General features: G+C 39.2%; 1 protein-coding gene and 1 long non-coding RNA gene across 4 annotated transcripts in view; one reads left to right on the top strand and one right to left on the bottom strand.

Moving 5' to 3' along the window:
* Positions 1-25,616, bottom strand: part of rsrc1 (arginine/serine-rich coiled-coil 1) — a 194,228-nt gene that overhangs the window by 130,414 nt on the left and 38,198 nt on the right. For all 3 annotated transcript variants that reach the window (XM_061827197.1, XM_061827198.1, XM_061827199.1), the window contains one exon: positions 23,101-23,289. In XM_061827197.1, coding sequence (XP_061683181.1) covers positions 23,101-23,289 — 189 coding nt within the window. The remainder of the gene's footprint in view (positions 1-23,100; positions 23,290-25,616) is intronic.
* LOC133504688 (uncharacterized) lies at positions 14,948-22,081 on the top strand. The gene is made up of 3 exons (XR_009796056.1): positions 14,948-18,606; positions 20,941-21,001; positions 21,117-22,081. It is a non-coding gene; the product is annotated as an uncharacterized LOC133504688 (long non-coding RNA).

Here is a 25,616-nt window from a genome sequence, read left to right as displayed (position 1 = left end):
AATAAATACAAGAAAAAAGTGAATTACAGCGAAAAAAAATTGTACTATCACAAAAGTCATTTTTTGAACTGGAAAAAGAAAAGTCAAAATAATTTAAGATTCAAGTAACACGAGAAATAAAATCTAATTACAAGAAAAAGTATGTCAAACACTGCGAGAATAAATTAGTGCTGCAAATAAAGTATTTGTATAAAATGAACAGGAGCATAAAGATGCTGTGAAGTTGTTGTCATGTTAAAAAGGAGTGTAATATTTACCAAGAATAGTCACTATTTTGTCACATTAACCATCAACAGTAATGTGATTAATTTGGTAGCAAATGCAGACTTTTGCGGGTTCATTACATTTGGACTTCTCTCTTTCTACATTTGGACCTCTCTCGCTTGCTCCAGCTGAAAGTCTTTCATTTTTCAACATATTTCCATATTAAATACGAAAAGACTTACAGGTGATGTAGTCACTCTGCATGACAAAATGGGAACGCGGCAGCAAGGATAAAGCTGCAGAGAATTGAAAAGCAGTCCATGCAATACTGCGGCAAAAGAAACCGTAAAGCTAAACCTATCCTAATCCTTTCCTCCTCTCTTTAGCTTGTGTCAGCTGTAACCGGCTGGCCCGAGAGGCAGTTAGTCGCGGTTAGTGACTCATCTGCATAATCAATATGACAACCTTATTTTTCTAATGCAAACAGGATTTTGTTGCTGAGCTGTGTTTGCTGATGGGTGTGTGTGTGTGTGTGTGTGTGTGTGTGTGTGTGTGTGTGTGTGTGTGTGTGCCCGGTCAGCCTCTGGCCAGCCTCAGTCATGGCCCTCTTTATGGCTAATTAGATTAGGTGCGATTATCCCAGCTCTACCTTACAAGTGTACAGGCAGGATAAAGTGGCCACAAAGATCGGCTGTCACAGTGACTCGGCTCTGGCGTGCAGGTTATCGGGGGTCCGAAGAGACACGTTGCATACATTGTTATTCATTTCATCTGTGCGGGCTGGCTTTTGCACTTCTCTTATATCCCTGCTACTCCTGCGGTGTCACATCAACGTAAGCGCTAGCCAGGGGTAAGTCTTTCTTTCTGTCTGCCCATCCGTCAGAATACAAAGCAATATGGCCCCGAGCGCTCTACGGCCTGGCCTGCAGGGAGAGACGTCAGCAAAGTGCCAGTGTGTATGTCTACAAGATATCAAGGAAGCGGGGCACAAAAAAAAAAGTTAACGTGGTGGATTTTTCGGTGCAGAAGATGGCCAGTTGCTATAACAGTTTAACTATGAAACTCAATGCACAATTCACTCAAGATGAAAAATGTATGCATGTCAAAAAAGGATGTCATTTATGGCATTTATTGGACAATATAATTAGCATTTGGTTACTCAGATTAATCTGTGTAAAACTTGCTCGAGCCAAGTTCGACTCATAAATGTAATGTTTTACATTTTAATACATTTAGCCGAGTATTTCTGTTGAGCATGATTTTGTTTTTTTTCATTTTATGATTCTGAACGGCTCCAGATGATATAGGCAGTTATATGCTGTTTTGTTTTTGTATATTCTTGATGGTTTCTATAATTATGATGCAATGGTCTTAAGAAGTGAATTGTGTACCTGATTTAGTAGAGATTTGTGTGTGTGTGTGCCAAAACTTGATTGCTCATGTTAACAGATAAAGTGGAAGCTAATCTGCTAACCAGGCACAACCAGGACTGTTAATGCCAAATATAATTATGGACGTTCTGGAAAGAGTTTATAAAAATTGATTAATTCAGCACGTGTACAACATAATATATCAAGCCCGATGGGAACGCTGATGGCACATTTTGTGACTTTAAACACACGGACGTGGTGCTGCTATAGAGCGTTGGCATCAAATTTCTTAGGACCAGGGTTCGAATTCCGGACCCTTCATGTGCCCTGCAATTACCTGGTAACCAGTTCAGGATACACCCCGCCTCCTGCCCGAAGATAACTGGGATTTGCTCCAGCATTCCCGTGCCCCATTTGAGGATAAGAAGCTCAGAAAATGGATGGATGGATGGCTGGATGGATGGCTGGTTGGATGAAACACGTGTAAAAGCCAGGTGCAAATCAGCCCGGAAAAAAATATTTTAAAATGACTACAAAGTATAATCAGAAAATATCATCTATTCAACAGTACAATTTTGGACTTTCTGAATAAAATAAGGGGTTACTTGGAGGCGATCACAAGATGAACAACTAAGGGTTATCCATAGAGACAATGGAATTGAAAACTGGAATGAAAATGTTTTGTAACAAAAAATATTTTTCCAAATAGAAAAATATGGATTTCTATTTCTTGAGAATGAAATGATCTGATTCATGGTGCCACGTGTTAGGCACTTATCTAGCCTCTCTTTGATTTAAGTGCCATGCATTGTTTATAGATTGTAACATGATGTGATGACCTGTCATGTTTCCTGCTCAGAACCTGCAACGTACAATCCTGACTTCGGAGCCATAGAGCACGAGGACAAGATAAGAGATCTTAAACACTTGGCTCGTTCTGTGTTCAATGAAAGATAAATTAAGTTGGGAAAAAAAAAGTTTCACGAAAAGACGACTAAGGTATACACGCATGAAAAGAGTGGGCAGGAAAGAATAAAAGGGGTGAACAAGGTAATTGGGTTGGGGGTGCATGCATGCATTGGGGGGGGGACTTCTATTTGGCCGGATCTGGTCTCTGTCATCACACTCCAGGCCTGGCTTCTCTCTCTGCCTGCGGCAGGTCTCAAACACATCAACACACTTAGACACACAGTCACAACGCTAAATGTGTTAGCGTTATGAATCGCCAGCAGTCCAGAGACAGATTTGTTCTGTGTGTGTGTCTTCCCCCTATGCAAGTATTTGCATACTCCTTTAACAACTCACTAAATGGTTAAGCAGATTACAGCGCGCACTAAGTGGATTGTCACAGCTCGCTATCGCTCACAGGGGGTGTCTCTCCTGTGATTAAACATGGCCAGATTTCCCCTACAGTCAAACACAAGCACAGGCACACATTTGGACGGGTCATTCTCGGGCCTTTGTGGTGCAAAGTCACTCTAAAGACAACAAAAACCCATGCAACATACCCAGTGCTCTGTTTTCTTACAGAATATTATATTGAAAATATTTGTACATTGCATTACAGGGGCCAGAGGTCACCTCTGGGGCCAAACAAAATTTGTCCAACCTCTTAAGAAATGTTATCATCTGATATTATTATTGATTCCTATTCCAGATAGCTAATCATATGAAAAATAAGTATACCTTTATTAACTATCATGGCAAATTTTGGTTAACCTTTAAATATTCTTAACTAGGCTCCAGCAGTCCCGAGACCCTTATGAGGATAGGCGGCTAAGAAAATGTATGGACAATCAAAGAAATAAAATACACTATATGCAAGGAGAAGGGACTAAAGGTAATAACACCAATATAATTTAATCTATTAATGACTGAGTACTTTGTGAAATTTTCACAGTTGGTTATTTAAATATTTGTTTGAAAGTTTAATTTAAAACCAAACGTTTAAGACTGTCCTCTCAGTCATTTTGGAAATCAGATCATGATCAGATGCCCATCAGAAACAGAGAGCTCTGGTTTAATATCTTGCTTGGAAAGATTAACCACTACTAAGCATTTTTAAAAGTCTGTAAAAGCTGCGATAAGCTACAGTACAATTAAAAAAGTGGGTGTGTAGGATTAAAGGCAAAGAACACGAGCCTACGTTGAGTGACGTGCCTGGCAAGCAAAGGAGTTGCAGAACATCTTCAGTGGTGAATCCTGGGAGTAGTGTCGGGTCGAGGCAGAGATGGGGACTCAAGTCAAATGACTTGATTGGAGTCAACTCAAGTTGCCAGTTTTATGACGTGCTTGCCAAATACTTCATAGACTTGACATCGACTTCACAGCCAAGATACTTGACTAGTAATCTCATTTAGAGTTGGAAAGCGCAAGGAAGATTTTTTTTTTTTACTTGGGGGTGAGGGGGTCCATTCATGCCAACCTGGCAACACAGTCTCTATTTGTTGGGCACATGCCAACTTGCCACCCAAAAATAATGCAATTTGGATTCAACGAACTTTATCCTTCACTTCAAAACTCACTGAGACTGGTCTACTGTGTGGGATCACTTCGCATTACGATAACAGGGACAAAAATGTCATTGACAAAAATGTGTTCCGCTATGACTAAGTAGAGGAGAAATTGTGAGCAGCTATATGTGATTGTAATTTTCATATTACTGAATATGCTGACTGAAATGTCACCCTCAAAATATATGTTGTTTCGACTCTGTGATAAAGTTAACCGTCTGCTATGCTTTCAAAATTGAGACCACAGCATGTGAAACAAACTTTATAATCTAATTAATAAATTGTCAGTTCCCCTTAGTCACTGCTTCTAAATAAAATAACAAAACTGATTGAGTGAGTTAATGAAAGTAGAGAACACAGGAGGAATGTAAATTTTATTCACATTACTTTTTTTCTGAAGGATGGCAACATTTTTGTCATTATTCTCTTAATTATGAATCCCTTTCATTCTCCTTCAGCTCATTGTGTACACAACAAATATTTATAAATTAATAATATTTAGCTAATACTTGACCAACAGAAAACAGTCTTGGCTTTTGCTTAATTGTGTTTAAGAACCATGGGAGTTCCATGGTTATCATAGAGTACTCAGCAAAGGTTGTTGAGAAATAAAATTCTGTTAAATTGAGTTTGAAATATAACTTTAGTGCAGCTGATGATCATCTCAATTGTTCATTTAACTCTGATGAGGTGTGAATATTTTTTTTTTTAGTGTTCGGAAGTACTGGAGGGAAATATTGTGAACAAACATTTCATTACCACTACAATAAATTTTGCAAATGGAGCAAGATTGTATGACTTTACATGCGACTTGCTAAAACCAAGTCATAACTTGACTCGACTAGAAATTTAGTGATAACTCGACTTGACTTGCTGATTATTTGCCAAATGACTTGTAACTTGAAGGTTATGATTTGAGACTTCCTTGTGACTTCCACATGACTTACTCCTATCTCTGGGTTGAGGCACAAATCAGTCGAGCTGTGGAGTCAACATTGACATCACCACCATCATGTGTCATCATTCATGATATAAAATTAAGCCCATCTATACTTTTGCAAATGTTATGTGGTGGTTTGTCTTCCAAAGCAAGACATTCATTCACAGCTCAGGAAACCAGGCTTGCCATTTTTTTAGAACTTTAAAACAAGTATAAAACCTGTGGTTTGCACCCCTATTTGCCTGGTATGTTTTATCCCACCTGTCCTCTCTCAAAATCTTCTCTGTCCCGAAAAATTTTAGATGAACATGATTATTTATTAAAAAAAAAAAAAAAAAAAAAAAAAAAAAGAGTATTTCAAACTCCCCTATTACAAAGCAAAACTGTTCCAGCATAAAAGGCATACAGATCAATCATTCTGCATGACCAGGCAGATGTACAGGACCATTTAAAATAAAGAAAAAAGAAAAGAAAGCAAGGTCACCTAATAATACAGTTATGGGCCACGAGGCAGCTACACCCACACCAAGCACTGCTGGTTGTTTGTACAGTACATTGTGAAAGCACACTACTACCCCCCGTTTAATACATGAACAAAAAAAAAAAACACTCATTGATTTGAGCCAATGTGAGAGCATCCTAACCTCCTTAGGATGCCGTTTGAAGTCTCTCAGCCCTCCCAAAGCCCCACTTTCATGGCCAGAGATAGCCAAGCGTCCTTCACACAACAACACACACAAAATAGCGGTCACATCCATACCACCCATGCACATGCTCCCGACAGGCTGAGAGAATGCCCCAGGCTTTGGCTACCTACTTACACGCACACACAAATGCACTTACTTTGTACACTTACTGTGGATTACCAACACTAATGATCTGATACATGTTCCACAGAAGCAAAGAACCAGCCAATCATTTCCTGAGAGTGAAGAGAGATGGGAGTAAAAAGCAACAGCAACCGATTGTTTGTGTGTGTGTGTGTGTGTGTGTGTGTGTGTGTGTGTGTGTGTACTTGAGTGTTACTTTGTTTTCTCTGTGCCTCACAGCATTGTATCTTGCAGAGGTTAAGGCTGAGAGATGGAGCAGCGCTAGGCAAACATAGGCCTGCAAATCCTGCTGAGACCCAATTGGCAAGGCTGGGTACCGTACAGCTTTGTTGAGAAAAAAATGTGATAATGAGTGGAATCACTCGGTAAAATCAAATAGCAAAAAATGAAAAATCAGTTTCATCCGAATCCTTCATAATGTGAATAATACCAGACACTGTGGAGCTTCAAAGACATCAAAAGACGCTTTAATGAAATGTAGAATATGATTTGGCGTCTTTAACCCACAGCTCATTATAGCAACTTCATTTTCAATGGATAGGGAAAAAGACATCTCAACATGCTGCTCTTGGTGCTTACACCTTTCAGCCTTTGCCCACGTCACATGCTAAATGACACCGGAAGAGATAGGACAGTGAGTTCAACTTAATTGGTAAGACCACAATGAGTGAAGATGTGATGCTGGGATTCCAAGCCACATTCTTAATTCATCTCAACAACACAAGAGAGAGAAAAGCAAAGGTTTGACATTGAAAAGGGTTTGAGAATTTAGGGGGGCAAAGACTTTTGAGAAAAGTCAAGTTAAAGGAAGACACAAAGGAAGAAGAATAAAGAGATATACTTATGTGTCTATATGGCTTGGCTGGAAGAACCAAACTATCTGCTTCCACTATTGTTCGAGCTTTGGAAGCCAGCATCATATCTGAGGAGCCGACCGGGAACGAGACTGACTGTAACAATGGCAAGAGAGAACTTGGCGTGTTTGATGGAGAACTCGTCCAGCTGTTCATTTCGGATAAAGAATATTAGGACTTCAATGGATTTGCAGGTGAGGGTTAATCCAAAAATAACATACGTACATTAAACACTTCAATAAAGTATAACCAATCTCAGTTTTTCACCCAGTGACTTTTTAAATAGCATGCATGCATGCATGCTACCGGATGTTTTAAGATCGTGTATTGTAGCATTACTGGGAGGCTGGAGGCACTCCCAGCATGCTTTGCGGCACTAAACGTGCGTAAATAGCGTTTGATGTGCATGTTTTGTGTCAATTATTTCTTTACTCATCGTTCTGGTTGTTTTGTTGTCTGCCGGTTGTGCTATTGTTTGCTGTGGTGTAATGATTTTCGCCATCTCTCATCCCTTGCTCCCACGCCGCTCGCAACTTCACTTTGAACGCCCTGTGTACGGCGATCTCCAGTGGTTGAAGTTCCTTCGTCAAATCTCCCAGAATAATGACGAGCTCCGAGTTCATTTGCTTGCTTGCGGTTTAAACTGCTTTGTAACTGTGTCTCATCGTTGGTGTCATTTTTGGGTGTCTTTCGCCACGATGTTTTGCACAATGAAAATATATACCTGCTGGGGTGCGTGCCTTTAGCGTCCCTGTCTAAACAGCGCACTTTTCCTCATTGAACCTCCGCATGCTGTCCTCAGTCCGCCTTTCCTCTATGTATGCACCGTGTTTGGCAGGGAATGCTCCCAGTCAGGCGGCACGTTCATCAAAGTCACACAACAACATTTAAAGATTTTGGAATTCAGTGCACACATAAGGCACACCGCATTATAAGTCACCCTGTCCATTTTGGAGAAAACTGAAAACTTTTAAGTGCACCGTATGGTTATGAAAATATGGTAAGCTTGTTCTTCTACTTACAAAAATAATAGTGCAATTGTTTCTCACTGACTCATGAGCGCCACCATGCCTGCACCAAATAATACAGTGCAGCTTGTGTATGTGAAATTAGACTGGCAACTGAGACTACAGCTTTTAATGCGGTGCGCCTTCAAGTCACGAAAATACAGTAAATAAATACAGGCCATCTATTTGAACATTAAATAGCTTGTCTTTGGAATTCTATATATATTGAAAGTGACTTTATAATACAGACACGACATTGTGTTGTCTGTTCTGCTGTGAATGGGTGCTATATACAAACCCCAATTCCTTTGAAGTTAGGACAATGTGTAAAATGTAAATAAAAATTGAATAAATATTTGAAAGTCTAGATATTTAATATTCAAACAGATGGCTGCGGTAGACTACAACAGTCCTGCAACCCTTGCGAGGATAAGCAACTCAGAAAATGAATAGATATATCTGAGGCACATATGAGAAAGCAATTGTTGGTGGAGGCAAGGAAAAACTAAATATCACTTGGGAAGGAAAAACAAACAGAACCTAACCTATGTGAGGTGATCTACCTTGCCCAGATGGTTTGGGATGGGCAGCTAGAGGGGCAGAGGATAGCTCGAGAAGAAAAACAAGACAGAGGGGTTGATCAGCCACAGGAGATAAGATCAAAATGGACATAACAATATCTGTATCAACAACAGTAATAGTCCCTAAGCAAGAGGGCACTGCCTGTGTGTAGCAAGGCACATTTCTTTGGCCTGACAGTCTGCAATCCAATTGTCTTTTTCTGTGCAATCAACACACACAAGAATTCAAATTGCTGGATGTGATCCACCGTTTCTTTTTTGTTCTTCAATTCTTTCTCTTATTTTTCACTGCATTCAATGTTGGGTTACACCTCATCAAACTGGGATGATGTCATCAGTGACGTAGCCATCAACCTCCCATTTACACATCCCACAGGGGAAACAATCAACGATTCAATGGAAAAGTTACAATATAACCTTGGTAAACACCTTTTAAAAAGATCAAAGTCAGTACCCATGTAGTATTTATTGATATGTGCCCCGTTTAGTTTCCCTCCTTTTTATGTTGACAAACTGAGATCTGCTCACTTAAGAGCAATAACTGTAAAATAACCAGTTGGGAAAAGGATCACAACAATAGGTGAAGAATACCAGTATGCTATGCCATATGCTTTGGTATGGCCATACACTTGGTTATTCATGCCATGATTTCAAAAGAGGATGAGTGCACAGATGCTTTATTCCTATGTGAACATGAAACATGGAAAAGGAGTAGGATTAAATGAGTATGCTTCTCTTTAAATATTTTAAATCATGGGTTAAAACACCAGTTTTTGTTTTTTATCATTTGTTTTATGATAGTTTGGCAATGATTTGTTTGCTTCCTTTTTTTTTTTTTTAATGTGACATCACGTATGAACTAATGCCATTGGACGGAACTCATGACATGGTTTGAATGAGGCATAAGTCCATTGGTCAACATTTAAAGCTAAACAAATGTGCTTATCAGATTGGGAAAGTGTCCCTAATAAAACCCAGCTAGCTATGTACCTATTAAGTAAAAGTAAACCTCCATATACCTCTTCAATCACAAAGATCCTTCTATACATTTTCCATACCACTTACCCTCACTAGGGTCATGGGCATGCTGGCGCGTACCCCAGCAGCCCATGGCCGATAGGTTGGGGTAAATGGTGCACTGGTCACAAGCCAATTGGTGGGCATATAAACAATCAATGATTCGCACTCACATTCACACTAACAGACAAATTTGAGACCCCAGTTAACCTACCACCCATGCTTCCTGGATGTGGGAAGAAACCAAAGTAGCCGGAGAACACCCACACAGGCACAGTGAGAACAAGCAAACATCACACAAGCAATGCTGGATTTGAACCCGGGTCCTCAGATCTGTGAGACAGATGTGCAGTCGTTTACCATGCTGGCAGATCACAGAAAAAAAAAAAAACATATAATTTAATAAGTTATAATGCCTTTCCAGTAGTATTCCGTGGTGACCCACAAGGGTTTGTACTATGAGCCATCTTTTTTCCACCTGACTGTCCTTAGTATAAGTTACCAATGTAGGATGGGGGTTGTGCATCTCGCATCTCCCGACGGAAGCTTGACAGAGGGAGCTGGAGGGAAACCAAAAAATGAAGAAATAATTGACACAAAACATGTTTTGTGTCAGTTAGTGCATGTTTTGTGTCAATTATTTTTCAGTCATTGTTCATTTTTTTTTATTATTTGCTCATTATGATATTCTGTTTGCTGTGGTGTGATCATTTTAGTTTCGATGTGACACTGTGAGCGCGAATGACATCTTGCCTACACTGTGAATGTGTGGAGCAATATAGGCTTTTTCTGCTTACAAATGTAAAATAGGAATTGTTCCTCCTTCCTTCCTTGTTAGCGGCATAATATGGTAGCTTACATACATGTTAAATACATGCTAGCATGCATGCTAACAATGTAAACAGTGTGTTCAGGTGTACTTCATTGGACTAATCACGACATTTATAGATTATGCAACATGCTGTGCACATAAGGTGCATTCTCCATTTTGGAGAAAAATTAAGACTTAAGTGTGCCTTACGGTTGCAAAATATGGTACTGGACATATACACAAGAATTTAAATATTGCCTCCATTGTTCGTGGATTTTCTTTACTCGCAGAGAGGTAGGGAACCTAACACCCGCGAATAATGAAGGAACAATGTATTTCCATCTGAGATCAGAGAGCCCCTCAAAGGGCGAGGTAATGTCACTGATATATGTGAAGCCTTTTTAGATATTTTTTGTCAAGACTACGAATAAACTTGACATGACTTGAAAGCCCCCAAATTGCAGAATAATAATGTCTAAGATTAATGGCAACTCAATTAATTAACAGTTTGAAAGTGATTTTTTTTGTTGTTGTTGCTGAGAATCCATCAATTAAGTGGAAACAATTTTCACAGCATCAACAAATACAGAACTAGGGAAGGGAATAAAACACAGCTCACCTCCTGACCCTGCACAATAGTCTTCTAAATACACACACCCTCACTTACACACACACCTACAATCACCCACTTACTCTTTGCTACTGGTGAAAAGAAACAAGATCTCTGAACAAGAGCTTGTCGTTTTCAATGAATTTTGCATTGAAACATGCCGCCGAGGCACCAAGTTGCCTGCTGTCATACTAGAGGAGTGCTAAATGTTTAATGACGACAACAGCGCAAAGCACAACAGAGTGGGCTGTCAGAGTGCCGACTCGGAGGCCCCCACCCTTCTTTCATCCTGACAGACTCTTTAAAAAGCTCCTGATCCCCCCGACACCAACATGGCACTGCCTCGTTCCTTTCCTCCCACCCAGCAAGGAAACCTGCATGTAAACGAGCTTGTGTATGTGCATGTGTGTGAATGTTTGTGAGTCAGTGACAAGGATCACTGGGTTTTAAAATAAAACCCAAAGCCCCAACATCACCATTAGATGCAGTGGAGAGGAAATGAGGGAGAAGACAAGATGGCAGGCTCAGACAGGATGCATATCTGCAATTCCCGTTTTAAAATATTCCTCAAACATTTCACATCTGTCAGCTGTCTGTCTTCGGCTAAAGGAGCATTTGTCACCCTGCTCATCTTCTATGGAAGCATGTGAGAAATGTCTATGTCATCCGGGGTTAGCCTGGCGATAACGACATGACAGGGCCCACAGATAGACCTTGTTGCATTTGGAGGGGAGGCAAAAAAGTTTACTGTCCATTTTTTTAACTACAGTACTTTTAAAATTTATCACTTAATGTTAAAGTTCAGTTATGGGAAGTATGTAAATTTATGCAACAACAGGATGAACTTTTCTTTAGATTTTGAATTATTTTCTTGAATAATTACAATAATAGAAAATGAATGTCACTCAACTTGTTCTGCTTCAGCAAATTTCGGTAATAGCCAGAGGTGTGTAGAGTTGCCAAAGATTTTACTAAAGTAGGCTTTGTTACTTATTGACTTACTAACATTAAGAATTCAGTAAACGTAAATTGTAGTCATATAATTATTCCAGTATGTACTTCTACCAATAACACTCAAGTACTGTGTAACTGGTAAGTTGTGGTTTGTATCATTTTAAATAGTGCATGAATGTCAAATTGAGAAAAATATAAAATGGAAATGCTAATGTTAATTGAGTAAATGTAACAGAGTAAATGTAGCTTTATTAGCCAGCTCTGTTAATAGCCTCTAGGGAGGGGCATTTGACAATATTTCCTAGATTGACTCAAGGAAAATTTAACAATTAACAAAATTATTTATTTATTTTTTTTTTTACACGCAATTTTTAGCTGGATAGAAGTACTCCAAAGGAGTTGTGTCATCTTGGAGGTCTATGTGGAGGTAGCTCATCTTCCTATAGATAGATAGCATCATGCTGTTATTCTTTAACAGGTGCTAGAAAACTTGAGATTTTTGTTTCCAGTCAAATTTCAGCTTGCGGCCATCACAAACGATGTCATGCACTCCCTCATACCAGTCACTGTTCAGTAGGGACATCACTCATGTTTTCCTTCCTTATCTACCACATAAAATAATAGTTTAATTAAACTCTGCTACAAACAAAAAAGTAAGCTGTCTGTTTTTTCAACTGATTTAGAACAGTTTTGCATCACAGAATCTGGAAAAAAAAATGGTTTCTCAGGTCAGATTTTTATCGCCAAGTTGCTAGCAGTTTATTAATCTAATGTAACACACTTTGCTTGCTGTAAATTGAATAGATGTTGATAAAGGTAAGCCCCTGTAAAATAAATGTCACATCTTTGTTCAAAATTCAGGGCATGAACCTCTGTTTATTTGAAGCACCACCAGCCATGAGTCAAAAAGTAGGACCTTATTGAGCAAAACCAAGTCAATATTGATGAATTCATCAAAAGTTGGATTCAGCACATCAAAAGTGTCCTAAATCAGCGAGAAAAAAAAGTGATAGTATTTTTGTTGTTAATTTTTTTTTTTTTTTCCATAGCCTATGGGCTCTGCTTCGGCAACACAACAAACCAGGTTTGTAAAATATGTCAATATATTTTTGACAAAAGCACACAGACATGTTCAGAAGACACTTGGGACTTGTGGTAGAAAATGCATATGTATCATTTCAAACATCCAAAAATGTTTAGTTTTTTTTTTTTTTTTTTTTTTTAAGTCTTGAATGAGGTCAATAAGGAAACCTGTCAACAATGTACACCGTTACCAGCAATCATTCCAACAACCGGGCCACACGGCAGGATAGGCAGTTTTAAGTATTAAAGTATTAAAGCCTGTCACAGGTGGATACACACATGCGCACGCACACACACACACGCACACACACATACACAGCTCAGAGGTTCATATGTGCACTCAAAAAAACAGGCTACAGTGGGGTCAGAGATAAAGAGGGAGATTCCTATCAATGCTGAAGGATATTGAAGCCTAAATAAGAAAATAGATATAGTCGTCTGCCCTAACATTTTCATTGATAGCTTTATTTGTTTTCTTGATAGTGATCTAAGAAAAGCAATATATATAATGGTAGCAAATATACAGTATGGACTGCTCTTCCTTTAAAAGAAATTGCCCATGTTGTCAGAATAAATATTGAATCTTGAAAATAACCTAACCGCTTTGGGACCTCCGTTCAACACACCACACAAGATTAACTGTGAACGTTTTGCTTGAAGTGTTGGTGCCTCTTATTTCAAAGGAAGGGGAAGGCTAAATAAGGGGTATTAAGAGAATGTGACATGAGATACACAATGAAAGTTACATAAAGTAGAAAATAAATATTTGTCATTTGTTAGGTGTTAATTTATTGCAGTTTATATGTTGTCATACTCTAACATTTTACACGAGTAGGCTGCAGCTCTTTTTCTTTTGATTGGATAACAATTGAATAATTAAATCCAAAGTTAATTTGTATTTATTCTTATATCCCTGACTCCGATTGTGTGTGGGTTTAAAAGGCGGTTCCGGCCTGGAAATAAGTGAATGACAGGGTAGAATTAGCTGTTCTGAGCTTTGGTTAAACATTGGTTGCTAACCAGCTAACCATTAGCCAAAGGTGTGGACTTGAGCTTCATGAGTTGGACATGAGTAATGAATGTGATGATTTTAGACTCAACTTGAAAAATTATCACAAGACTTACAATTCAACTTGGACTTGAAACACCTGTTGCAAATGACTTCACTCAGACTCGGGCCCAGTGACTTGACTTTTACCGACGTATTGAGTAATGAACATGTTGCAGCTCTCTCTCAATATCTTAACCGCAATAAGGAATACACAAGTGCAAGTGTCCCACCATACCAAAGTTTATCAGAGCTTTTTTTTTTTTAATTGTTAACTCTCTGATGGGCATGTTTAAGTCGAGATTTAGAGGTCACTGTTTTAGACACTACCTAAAATAAGTTTATTCAAAAAGAAAAACTGAAATATCACACAGTCATAAGTGTTCACACCCTTGCTCAGTATTAAGTAGCCCCACCCTTTCGAGCTAATACAGTCTTTTAGGGAATAATGCAATAAGTTTTCACACCTGGATAAGCGCTGCATTTTTTTTTTTTTTTGTAACCTTGGACAGATTCATGCCTTACCACAATTGTCTCTAAGCTCTTCAGGCAGTTCCTTTGACCTCATGACCTGCACTGTGAACTCTCAGGTGTGTGGTTTAATCAAGTCCAATCAGTATAATCAAACACAGCTCTATTCCAATGACCCTGTAGAACCATGTCAATCAAGGATGACGGGAATAAAAGGACAGCACCCAAGTTAAATCTGTGTCACAGCAAAGGGTCTGAATATTTATGGCTGTGTGATGTCGTTTTTCTTTTTCAATAAGACTGTAAAACTTACATTTCGATTTTTCTGTCAATATAGTTTGCTGCTACATTAATAAGGAAAAATGAACAAATGATTGTAGCAAAGTGCTGCTATATAACAAAGTGAAAATTTAAAGAGGGAGGTGTCACATGGCACCTTTTACTTGTTCCATCCCTACTTTTGAGGATTGAGAATTTTAAAATGAGATGCTCAACACTGAACACCTTTGTATTTTGCCTTCATCATGCCTTTCTACACTTGTCTATTTTATGAAAAAAAAAAAAAAAAAACTTGCACAGTTTATAAAGGTTTTATTATAGCAATAGTTTTAACAAGCAATTGCATTCAACTGTAAAGATTTCACTGCATAGAAATTTAGTTGCATCCACAGCGTGGAATCCCTGAAATAATGTACGTTTTCCGCACACACCGCGTACTAAGGTCAACAAAATTCTTGTGTGAACAATTAGTTTGTTATTTGGCTAGGGACATCATAATTATGGTGGTATAACAAAGCATATAATTAATTCACATAAAGACATTGATTCACATTAAAACGTTTGAACCTGCCCCATCATCCAATAACAGCGGGAAAGGACATGATGGTGGCTATCTTGAGGTATGACAGCGATCATTAAACAGCACTAGGAGCTGCCAGTGTGTTACATATTTGAAACCCTGGGATTTCTTCTGTGTCAAACAGTAGCTCAGGCTGAGGCGGTCAGTGTTACAGTAACATTTGGTATCAATTATTCCATCCAACAACGTAGCACGTGTATGTAACCTTCGGCACAAGTGCAGATGTGTCTACACAACAAAGTAGGAAAAGGTATGTGAGCCCTCCGGAATTTGTTACATTGCCTAAATTGGTGATAAAATGTTGTCTGAACTTCACCTAAACCTAAAAAACTATTTCCACACAAAGAATGTTTTCATGTTTTATTTTTTATGGAGTCACAGTACCAGGGGGCACTCATGAGTAAAGGCATCATTGTACTTGTTTTATTTAGGATTGTGCTAAAATGTTTTACCCATGTAAATTATCTTTACATTTAAAAGCCACCTTTGATATTGTAAATTCCTGGTTTATGCCCACAAATTCCAGTTAAATTCCCAGGGAACATTTTGAATTTTGAAACCCTTTTTTTTTTAACCAGCTAAACACAATTTCTCTAAAATTTCCACAACTTCATATATCTATGCAGAGACACCATGTTCAGTTAATCACACAAACTGCATGTTGAGTTAGTGCCATTAACATGAATTCTGTTTGGAAAAACTCAGTTAGTGTGCATCTGTTACCATATTCCAAAGAGAATTTTTATTTAGGGTTGTCAATAAATTGAGATTGGCGAGAGAGTCAAAATTTCCATAAACCACCCACTTTAGATTGATTTTAACTTGTGAGTTCAGTCCTCCTACGCTGATGTGGGACTGAGCAGATGGTGTGCATGGCTTGATGGAATCCACACTTAACCCCACAGATACACAATATCAATCAACGTTCAATCTGACATTTTAGAAGGGGAAAACTCACGCTGTGTGGGAAAGAAAAGGTGCTTTATTATTTTCAAACAGGACTGTTGTTAGGCAATATGGCATTACTTGGGCTCGATGAACACCCATGTAGCTGGAAAACCATCAAGTGCCCTAAAATAACTACAATAAAAATTGACTAGTAAAAACTGGGAATGGAGTATCTTTTCACAGTAAATACAATTTTGATTTGTCCGTGACCAACCTTGTAAGTCATCTTACTCGTATACAAAAAAAAATAATTACCATTGAAATTATATGAAATTCCACTAATTCGTTTAAGGGCCAAAACTCTACCATAGTTATTTGTATGTTTGGAAAAAAGAAACTAGAAGTTAGAAAAACAATGAAAACAAACAAAAGAATGTAAAGATAGAAATGGGTTCTAAATGAATAATTATTGTAAAATGGCACAAGCTGAAAGTCATGTTAACATGTCATCCATTGAATCTGTGCCTTTCAGGTGTGTGGCCTAGTCAGTGACATTAACTTTTCCCCATTGTACTCGATCGGCGGTGTATAGGAAACTCATTCATAACTCAAATTTTTGCTCACAGCACGAGAGAAAAAAATAGATTAAAATATTAACCAAATGATAGCTAGTTATTCAAAAAGCCACTTAGGTACTCAGTTTAATTCTACTAAATAGGCTCATTCATTATTTGGGTCCTGCCTTGATAAGTCAATCAAAAACTCAAACACCAGGTATATTATCCACTTGAATAATGCTAATGCCTTAATGCCTTATCTCAAACACTGTAGAAGTACATCAGTTTTTCCAATGCAATTGTCCTAGCTGGGTGTAACTGAGGGGCAGGGTTGGAGATCATTTGAATTTGAGCGATTCAGGTCTTGATTCTGACTTCTTATTTAGATTCTAAACAACTATCAATTCTGATTCTTTGCAGGGCTGGGTCAAATAAGTTTGCATGGTTTAAATATGAACATCATCCATTTTCTGAGCAGCTCACAGCATAGATTAAAGTGAATACAGGTATTTGATTTAGGCTTCTTTATAAACAGTATCAGAATATGTGGAATTCATCCAATTGACTTAATATTTATTCATTAATATTTCAGCTAAAAGTTAAATATAGCACTGTTAAAATTATTATTTTGGGACTGTTTTATCACGTCAATTGGTTGTTTTACCCTGACTTTCTTTTTTAAGATTGTAGCCTTTTATCTTGAAGCGTGCGCACCAGACCTCAGCATTTTGGAACAAAAAGTACATTCATGTTCATTTTTGTAATACTATGGTTGAAAAAAATGTTTGTAAATTTTGTCCTAATTCATTGTAATGTAAAGTTGCTATGGTGAAGTTTTAGCTCAATGTTAAGTTATTTTTATGTCATCGATTCTTACGTTGGTTTGATTCAAAGCAAAGCAAATGTATTTATATCACACATTTCATAAACAAGGGAACTTAATGTGCTTTACATGATTAAAGGGGTTTGACAAATGAAACATTTAAAACAGGGAAAAACAAAAAATGACAAAAAATATATAAATTAAAAATGAAAATTAAAAGTAAGTTAATAACAGAGTAAAGTGCAAAAGATATCATTAAAAGTTAAAATACTCGAAAAAGCATGAGGAAAAAAAAGAGTTTTCAACCTGGATTTGAAAACATTCGCACTTGGAGCTGACGTCACATCTTTTGGCAACTTCTTCCATTTGTGTGCAGGATAATATCTAAATGGTGCTTCACCATGTTTGCCTTCCTTGAAGACTAAAATAAACGCTAAAAACCATCAGTGCAAGTGCGCAACCAACGGTTTACCTTGTTAGCTGTCTCAATGTGAGCGTAGAAGTATCTTATTGTGTCAATCACTCAATAGCGTTGACTTCATTGAAGCTTCATGCATTGCAGGCTGAGGCTTGGAGCACGTCAGACACTACAAATTAGGAAAGCCTCATATGAAAAATATAATCTTGCACTGAGACAAGTGGTTATTGTTTTTAACAAAGACACTTTTGTTCACCCCTGTTGGGCACAAGCACATCTTTGTGCATGCCCTTTGATGGATTTCGCTACTTTTTTGTTGGTTTTCGCCACTTTTTCCCATCGAGGCCAGTGGACTAGACATCAAAACTGGGAACCGAAGTTTTTAATTTGAACAATTACAGTAGAACCCGAATGTTCCAAATGTTTGTGCTGCTGGTTACAATCAGTTCTCAATTCCCAACCCTATAGCATGTGTCACTGAAGAACATAACACATAATGCCTGCCAAGTAGACATGTATGTATTTCTTTCGGCTTGTCCCGTTAGGACAGCGTGTCATCTCAGATGAATGCTCATATTTGTTTGGCACAGTTTTCACACCGGATGCCCTTCCTGACGCAACCCCCTCTGCATTTATCCAGGGAGAGAGCTGGAGCCGATCCCAGCTAACTTCGGGCGAAGGCAAACTACACCCTGAACTGATAGCGAGCCAGTCAAAGGCAGGTATCAACACTGAGCAGGAATCGATCCCACACTGCCTGTACCAAAGGTAGGCGTGTGTACCACTATACCAGTGACTCTGCCAAGTAGGCATGGCAAGTGAAAATATGACGTTTATGATGGGGTTGAAGTAGTGCTGGTCAAAGGAAAAGACTTTGCAAAGATAAGTAGGACCGAAAGTAGGAAGTATGTTGAAAAGAAGAGAGCCCACCTCACTTATGAATGACATTTGATTGACATACTACTGTACAGCGAGATGAGAGGATGTCTCTATCATTGTATACATAAAAGCAAGGTTATCATAAATAGGATAAAAATAAGTAAAAAATAAAAATAGATTTGTAAAACAACACAATGTATTGCACAAGATGTTGAAATCAGCGTGTCTTCACATTAATAGGACGGCTAAAGGAAAAATGAGAGTTCAGAGCCGTGATGGCTCTCGGGAAAAAAAAAAATATTCCTCAGTATGCTGGTCCTTGCTTTTGCGCAAATGTACCGCCTTCTATATGGCAGGAGCTCAAACAGTTGAAAACCGGGGTGTGTCGTGTCCTTAATAATGTTCTGAGCTCTGCTGAGGCACAGAGAGGAGTAAATGTCGAAAATGTATTGCACAAGATGTTGAAACTAGCATCCCTTCTCATTAATATCATGGCTTGAGGAAAAATGAGACTTCAGGTTGGTGATGGCCAGCGGAAAAACTATTCCTCAGTCTTTTGGGCCTAGCTTTTACACATCTGTATTGCCTTCCAGATGGCAGGAGCTCAAACAGTTGAGAACCGGGGAGTGTAGTGTCCTTAATAATGTTTTGAGCTCTGCTGAGGCACCAAGAGGAGTAAATGTCTGCCGCGGAGGGGAGAGGGAAGACAACGATCTTCTCTGCTTATTTAACTGTCCTCTGAAGCTTAGCTCTGTCTGCCTCAGTGGAGCACCCATACCAGATGGAGGGACAGTATGTCAGCAGGCTCTCGATGAATGAGTTGCACAAGGCCAAACGCAACTTTGTGTCCAGGTTTTTTCTCCTGAGCACTCTCAGAAAGTGCAGACGCTGTTGAACCTTCTTGATGACTGCTGGATTGTGTCTGTTCAGGTGGACTGTGTCTGTCCAGGAAAGGTCCTCAAAGATCAGGACTCCTAGGAACCTGAATGTACAGAGTCTCTCCACACACTCGCCATGAATAAAGAGTGGAGCCAGTTAAGTTCCGTTCCTTCTGAAGTCCATAACGATCTTTGTTTTTTAGTGTTCAGTGTCAGATTGTTGTCTGAGCATCAGGTTGTGAGCTTCTGGACCTCCTCTCTGTAGGCTACATAATCTCCCTTTGAGATCAGCCCCGACCATTGTTGTGTCATCAGCGAATTTGACTGTGATGTTATTATTGCGGACTGAGCGGCAGTCGAAGGTGTAGAGACAGTACAGGAGGGGGCTCAGCACGCAGCCTTGTGGTGAGCCAGTACTTAGTGTGCTGGTGGAGGAAAGGTGGGAGCCGAATCACGCGCATGTGTGAGAAAGGAGGCCCAGAATGTGTAATTTAGTAATCAGAATGTCTGGCATGATTGTATTGAAGGCTCAGTTGTAATCCACAAATAGCATCCGCGTTTGTTCAAGTGACTTAACAGAGCATGCAGAGCTATGGCGATGGCGTCCTCTGTCGATCTTTTCGTCCGGTATCCGAACTGGTGGGAGTCGAAGTTTGAGTCTTCGTTGTGCTTAATAACCAGCCTCTCAAAGCACTTTATAGCAGATGTGAGGGCAACAGGGCAGTAGTCATTAAGACTGGTTAAGGGTTATTTTTTTGGGATAGGAATGATTGTTGAAGATTTCAAGCAAGTGGGCATGACTGCTTTTACCAGTGAGAGGCTGAAGATCTTACAGAAGATACTGGACAGCTGGTAGGCAAATGCTCTGAGCACCTTCCCTGGTATTCTGTATGTGCCATCAGCCTTCCAGGGATTCACAGCCAGGAGCACACTCCTCACATGATGCTCCTGTACAGAAAGTGGAGAGTTACTAGAGCCTGGTGGGAGTAGGGGGAGCGCTGGAGTAGCTGAGTGTCGATGGGGTGATTCAAAGGGAGCAAAGAAGCTGTTGAGCTCCTTTATCAAAAACTCACTTGTCCTGTCCACCAGCTCTTCCACAATTGTCTTTACACTGGACTATCACTCTCATGGGCATTCTCACATCTCTAAATGCTATAAGACTATCGTTGCACAACTTAGCACAACTGTGAGTTCTTATAAGAAAAAAAAAGTTCTCTCTCCATTGACTATCGTTCTTCATACTCAACATGTATGTCGTACTAGGGCGGCACCAACTACTGGAGACCGATTCTTTAATGTGTGTTAATATATACATGGCCAATAAATCTGATTCTGATTTTTTCAGTTCAGCTTGAGCCATGCTGTAAAGTCACCTGACATGAGGGCAGTGTTGCTGACCCAGAGGAGTGAGTGGACCTGTCAGAGTTTCTGGTTTGGAAAAACCCTGATGCTTTTCTTCACACACACAGTTTCCATACAGAACTTGACATAGTCCAGTACAGCCCCTGTGTATCTGTCCAGGTCTTGGTGTTCAAATGGGGTCCAATCTGTGTTGGAAAGCAGTCCTGAGGTTCACTGAGTGCAGACTGTGCTGAGGTTATTACAGTCTTTGTGGTAGACCTGGACATTCGTCTGCGGGGGATGTATGAAGCAATAAGCAGCAAGAGGAGAAGATGTGGTGTGACTCACCGATGTGTGTATGTGTGTGTGTGGGGGGGGGTTGTACATGTGCTTAATGATGGTGTACACGCAGTGTAGTGTTTTCCCCCCTTGTTGGACATGCTGGTGGAACTCCATGAGTAGTCTTCAGATTGATCCTTTTAAAGTCCCCAGCTATAATATGAACGCACTTGGGGTGAGCTCGTTGTTGTTCATTGATGACGTTCAACAATAGAGAATGCACAGCTTTAGCGTTAGCATCCGAAATGTCAAAAAAACAAAGACAAACTATGAAAAGAAGCACTGAACCACTGATAGGGAGAACCATAAGCTGCTGCATCCGCATGCAATGCCATCATTCCCATCTTTGCCATTGTAGGAAAAAGGCAGGAGAAATAACGTAAGAAAGGAATTAAATTAAAAAGTAAATTAAAACATTGAAATATATATTTCAGTTTAGTATTATTAAATGACTTAAAATGATCAAGATCCTGTTTCCTTCACTTACAGGTTTAATTTGTTCTGTGACAATGCTTGGAATGCACAACACTTGAATCTCAATTTATCATTCCCTATTGAAATGAATAGAAATGCCATTAATCCATTCCAGCCCTTGTGCTCCTTCAAGAGTCTGTGCACTGGGAGGGGAGAAAACATTCAAATATGACTGACTGTAAGTCGTTATGTTGTTGTTTTTTTGCAGTTGATAAAGAATATATGCCTGTGAGTATTATCTGTCTGCATAGATCACCCTTATAACACTGCCACAGAGATGCAACTTGTTAGCCTGTCGATGGCAGTTTATATTGTGTTTTAACTTTAAGATACTGGACATGAAAAATAATATGGTTGTTTTCAATGCACATGTAATTCTCTATTGGTTAATGTTTATCTTGACAGTAATCTTGTACTGAGAGTGGCAATAAACAGCTTGAAGCCTGTTTTTGGAAAATATTTTAGAATGTGTCATACTGCTGCCTGTTATGATGTGATGTGACATGCATGTCAAATTTTTGCTTACAAGTCAAAGATAAAAACTTGTAAGTCGGGTAAAGGCAGGTAAAAGAACCACTGTATTAAATGATACAAAAATGCATTGTCCCAAATAAATGAATGTTGAGTAGGATTTGCGTTTCTTAAAAATATGGTTTTCAAGTCAGAGCTTATGATTTTCAAGATGAAGCAAACAAAAAAAAATGTGTTCATAACTAATAACAGGGCTTTACTTTTTGTACAAAAATCATATACAGTTGTCACGAGAACAACCGTGTCGTATTGGGCTTCAATTACATGAAGCTTGTGATTGTGGTTCTGGTGCAGACTTCTAATGTAGTGCGAACTAAAGCAGAACGTCCCTCCCCTTTATAAGACAAACTGTGAAGTGAACAACAAAATTTGCCATGGTTTCTAGACTTCAATGAGAGGTTGCAATTTACTATTTTTTCCCATGATGGGCGCACTACAGACACTAGAGATGCATAGGATCTTGTTATGAACCAAGACTTATTGCAGGTGGACCGCAAGTGGCAAAAGTTGAGTTAAAGATATCAAACTTCAACAAAGATGCTAAAAATGGAACAATCTTTGACTCCTTTATCATCGTGTCATCCTCTTTTACGAGAGGGAACTGGATCGGATTATCTTTAAAAAGGGTGGAAGCAGATGCTTGATTTCACAAGGAAATTGAAGGGAAAAAAAGAGCGATGGGTAAAAAGATTGAGTGATGGATGGATAAAAGTATGATCAAGGCTAAGCTTCAAATTTGGCCAGTGTGTCCTCTGTGGAGTGAAAAAGCAAGTCTACGGGTGCATTTTCACATGCATGTCAGGGGCTATTAAGCACTTACCCCATTTTCTCCACCCTGTCCCTGTTCTTTTCCCTGTCCCGATCTCGTCCTTTGTCCCTCTCCTTGTCTTTATCCCGGTCACGTCCTTTATGCCTGCTCCGGGTCCGATCCCGGCTTCGGCGGCCATGGCTGCCTCGACGACTGCGACTACCGCTCCGGCTGTGGGATCGGCGCTGGCGAGAATGAGACCTAGGAGATGAAGAAGCCTTTTAGACAAGTGAGAATCAACAAAAGTTCATTTTAATTCAAAACTCCGTCAGTTAGTAATAATTTACCCGGTGACTTGAGAATTACCACATCTCTGGAATGAATTATCACAAATATAAATGATTTTAACAACATTCTTTCTTGGGTCAATTAAACGCTAAATTATTCATCGTTGTGAATGTGGGTCCGAATGGTAGTCTATAAGTGCCATGCAATTGGCTGACGACCAGTTATTTCGCCTGCCTCTCGCCCAAATTCACCAAGAATAAGCTCCAGTTATGGCCCAAACGAGGAAAAGCAGTACATAAAATGGATATATGGTTATACATTTGTAAGGCACAGATTGATAAACAACCACTCTCTCCCGTTCTCAGCATTAGGCAGTTTCGCGTCTTCAATAAATGTCATAGAAAGACAGAATACAGAGAACATAAAAACATGCAAGATGAGGGAGAGCATGCAAATAGAGAATAATATGCAGGACCTCTCAACTGTGAGGCATATATATTTGAAGCCTGAAGATTACATCCACTGTGCCAAAACACACATTTTATTGTTTGTCTGAAGTCATTTTATTGTTTGTCTGAAGTCAAATCATAGTGAACCACTCTTGTTTCAGGTCAGTCAGGATGACCAACATTATTTAATCTTGTTGAATGCCACAATAATGACAGGGAGAAATTCTTGAAGAATTTCATATTATTTTCCTTGAGGTTAAATGGTGACATACATAAAAAGTACCGTCTTTAAACAACTTGGGAAAGCTCATATAATGCCTCAGATAATGGGCTTTGGAAGCTCTAATAGGTTAACTGACAACATGTGAGCTAACTGACGGCACACTTGGGGATGTGTTTAAGGCTGCACTTCAAACACTCTGTTTCCTTGTTTGAAATCATGGGAAAATCAAAAGAAATCTTCCAGGAAATTACACAAAGAATCATTGCGCTACACAACTCTGACTTATCCTTGGGTGCAATTTCCATATGCTTAAAGTTCTCATGGTCATCTCTTTAAACAATTATACGAAAGTATAAACATATTGGGAATGTCCAACCATCACACCACTCAGGAAGGAGATGGTCTCTGTGTCCCAGAAATGTGTTTTGGTCGGAAATGTGAAAATCAACCCCAGTACAAAAGCTACAGACCTTGTGTAGATGAAGGATGAAGCTGATAAAAAAAGTTCCATTATCCACAGAGAAATAAGTTCTGCGCTGACATGGACTGAAAGGCCCCTCATGGCCATGATGACCAATGTTATATCTGGAGGAAAAAGGGGAAAGCTTGCAGACCTGAGAACACCATTCCAACTGTGAAGCATGGAGATGGCAGCATCATGTCGTGGGCCAGTTTTGCTGCAGCAACAACTGGAGCTCTTCATAAAATAGACGATATCATGAAGAAAGAACATTACTTGGAGATGTTAAGCCAATATCTCGAAACATTCATCACAAACCTAAAACTTTGGCAAAAATGGGTCTTCCAAATGGACAATAACCCCAAGTATACTACCAAAATGTTTAAAAAGTGGCTTGAGGATAACAAAGTCAGTGTCTTGGCATGCATATCACAAAGCCCTGATCTGAATACCATCAAAATTTTTTAGCAGGTTAGAAAAGGTGGGTGTGAGCAAGGCAACCGACAAATCTGACTTATGGGGTGAGCGAGAAACACTTTAGCTTTTCAATGCACATTCCTCATAAATCTATACACCGTACTTGTAGTTATTTTTATAGCCTCGGTGGTATCTATCAATAGTTTTAACTATAACATAGAGATGATATAATGAAAAAATAGAAAACATGACTTCAAAAATGCTGGAGAAGTACATTATATCAACTGCAGTGACAGGCCACATGTCTTCATGGAGTCGTGAGAGGCGATAGCGGTAATGTAATTCTTGTGACTGTCACCAAAATGCTTCTTTTAAGTGCTACACGTTCATCCTTCACTGTTTGGGTCAAATGACTCGGTTACATAAAAACACACAGACACACACATTGCAGAGATATAGCCAATTAGAGGTGGGCTCAGAGGAGGATGAGTCTTCAGTATTGATCCCATCACTGACCCCCTGGTCTTCAAAAGATTTACAGCAGAAGATTTACTCTGTTAGTTAAGAGACACAAGCAGTTCTATACACACACATACATGCATGAATTGCATAGTAATATCAGCATGAAGACCAGAAATGCAAACTCCTTTTATCATACTTGCTCTGCTTCTTCTATTCAACCAAATACAAGTGTGTGATTTTGTGCCAATATGCACATGCTACAGTGTGTGTGGGAGAGTGACCGCAATGA

The sequence above is a fragment of the Syngnathoides biaculeatus genome, chromosome 8 (assembly GCF_019802595.1).
Source record: "Syngnathoides biaculeatus isolate LvHL_M chromosome 8, ASM1980259v1, whole genome shotgun sequence".
Taxonomy (NCBI): Eukaryota; Metazoa; Chordata; class Actinopteri; order Syngnathiformes; family Syngnathidae; genus Syngnathoides; species Syngnathoides biaculeatus.
Note: the sequence above shows the minus strand (reverse complement) of the source record. Positions and strands in the feature narration are given on the sequence as shown.